This window comes from Stegastes partitus, unplaced genomic scaffold, assembly GCF_000690725.1.
Source record: "Stegastes partitus isolate 25-593 unplaced genomic scaffold, Stegastes_partitus-1.0.2 Scaffold573, whole genome shotgun sequence".
Taxonomy (NCBI): domain Eukaryota; kingdom Metazoa; phylum Chordata; class Actinopteri; family Pomacentridae; genus Stegastes; species Stegastes partitus.
The window spans coordinates 392,225-394,423 of NW_007578304.1; the positions used below are offsets into that span (position 1 = coordinate 392,225).

General features: G+C 51.3%; 1 protein-coding gene across 1 annotated transcript in view; it reads left to right on the top strand.

The window, feature by feature from the left end:
* Positions 1 to 2,199, top strand: part of slc10a7 (solute carrier family 10 member 7) — a 16,954-nt gene that overhangs the window by 4,405 nt on the left and 10,350 nt on the right. The window contains 3 exon segments of the mRNA XM_008288779.1: positions 211 to 406; positions 479 to 644; positions 944 to 995. Coding sequence (XP_008287001.1) covers positions 211 to 406; positions 479 to 644; positions 944 to 995 — 414 coding nt within the window.

Here is a 2,199-nt window from a genome sequence, read left to right on the forward strand (position 1 = left end):
GCTGCTGCTGCTGTTTGTAAGTGTTCACACATCCTGGTTCTGATCCGCTGCTGCTGCTGATTATCTCTGAACCAAACTCCACCAAAACCCAGCAGGTTGGGCGATCCATGAACCGCTCATCAGCTTAACTCAGCACTCAGAGGGTTCTGTTTGTCATGAGCAGCTTCGGACAGAACCAGTGATGGTTCTGATGGACTATCGATGGTGAAGCCTGAAGAACAGCTCCATGTTTTGCTGTAACTCACCAACAGAACATCCTGTGGTTCTTCTGTCTCACCTTCCTGTCACGTACATGTGAGGTTCTGATTGTGTCCTCCTGCAGCTCGGTTCTTCCTCCGCGGTTCCGTTCTCGTCCATCTTCTCGCAGCTCTTCATGACGGTGGTGGTTCCTCTGGTTCTGGGGCAGGTGAGACTTGGCCCAGCTCTGCCTGTTCTGTTCTTGTGCCTGTTGGATCACCTGCTGTGGTTCTGGTTCCAGGTGTGCCGGGGTTTCCTCAGGGAGCTGCTGGAGCGCCGGAAGCCTCCGTTCGGCGCCGTCAGCAGCTGCGTCCTGCTCATGATCATCTACACGACCTTCTGCGACACCTTCAGCAACCCGGACATCGAGTTGGACCCGACCAGCCTGCTGCTGCTCGTCCTCATCAGTCAGTGAGAGGGAGGCTGGGTGTTGTTGTCAGAACCACCAGGATGCCAGATATGGTTTAGAACTGGACCTCTGGTTTAAACATGTTCTTCAGTTTGTGATCAGAACCAAGAAGTAGCTCAGAGAGCCTGGTGCTGCTCAGGATGGAGATGAGGTCTTTGTTAGTTTGCATCTGCTGTTGTTGAATTTTAGCGTGAAGCAGCTGGTTCTGACCCAGACCTACAGAGCGGCCAGTCAGCTGTATTTCCTCCTCATGACCTTCAGCCTGCTCAGCCGGGTTCTGTTTGTGTTTCTCCACAGTTTTCTCCATTCAGATCAGCTTCATGCTGCTCACCTTCGCCTTCTCCTCCAGGTGAGTCCGGTCCACTTCATCTTCACTTATCAGAACCTCTGACACCAGCTGACTGAGACTAGAGAACCAGAGCCGGTTTGTAAAGCAACATGAAATGTGTATCTAACAGTAAGATGAGGCCCAGCAGAACCACAGCTGGTGCGGTCCGGTTCTAAATGACCGTGAATATAGAACAGTGACTGAAAGTCTGAAGACGGTTCTGATAACGTTGACGAGGAACATTTGATGGAGACAGAAGTTGTTCTGACGAGTCTCACTGACGTTAAGGAGCATGAATGTGACGAGGCAGACGGATNTGTGTGTGTGTGTGTGTGTGTGTGTGTGTGTGTGTGTGTGTGGGGCCTCCCTACCTGCACACTCTGCAGTGACACGTTGCATTCAGCAGTAACGCTCCCGTGTGCGCGGCCCCGAGCATCAGCTCTCATGAAGTCTCCTCCTGACCTACCTGGAGATGTTGTGACGTGAGCTCACCTGGAGCTGCTCCACCTGACGGAGGAGGAGGAGCGAGTCTTACCTGTGATGATGAAAGCACACAGGTGGATTTATAGATGAATGTTTCGTGGTGTAGACGAGCTGCAGGATGGTGGAGAAGGAAAGACGGACCTGAAGGTCTCGGCTGACTTCATTTAAACATCCATCATCTCTCCACGGCTTAAGCCTGTCTGCAGACAGGTGTGTTTTATGTCCACCTGAGGGGAGATCAGAAGAAGCTGTTCAGAGATAAAGTCACTTTATGAGTCTTGATGAGTGCCGTCGGCTTCCTGATAAGCTGCAGTTCAACCTGAGAGGCTTCAGCTTCACGTCCTATCAGCTCAGCAGATAAACGGCTGAGCTCCTGGCAGGTGCTGCTTCAGGTGCTGCCTTCAGGTGCCCTCAGTTACCTTCAGGTGCCTTCAGGTGCCTTCAGGTGTTTTCAGGCGCCCTCAGTTACCTTCAGGTGCCTTCAGGTGTTTTCAAGTGCCTTCAGGTGTTTTCAAGTGTTTTCAGGGGCCCTCAGGGGCCTTCAGGTGCTGCTGGAAAATGCTGAACTGAGTGTTTGGTGGTTTTACAGTTAGTTTTTCTCATTTTGTCTCGTCTTCATTGCTACAAACAGGAACTTTTCCAGGTGGAGCCCAGTCAGTGTTTCTGTTGGAGTTTCTCCAAAAGGTTTGTGTTTGTTTATATGTGAGCTTTCAAAAGTTTGTCCTCTTCAGTCAGGAGACGT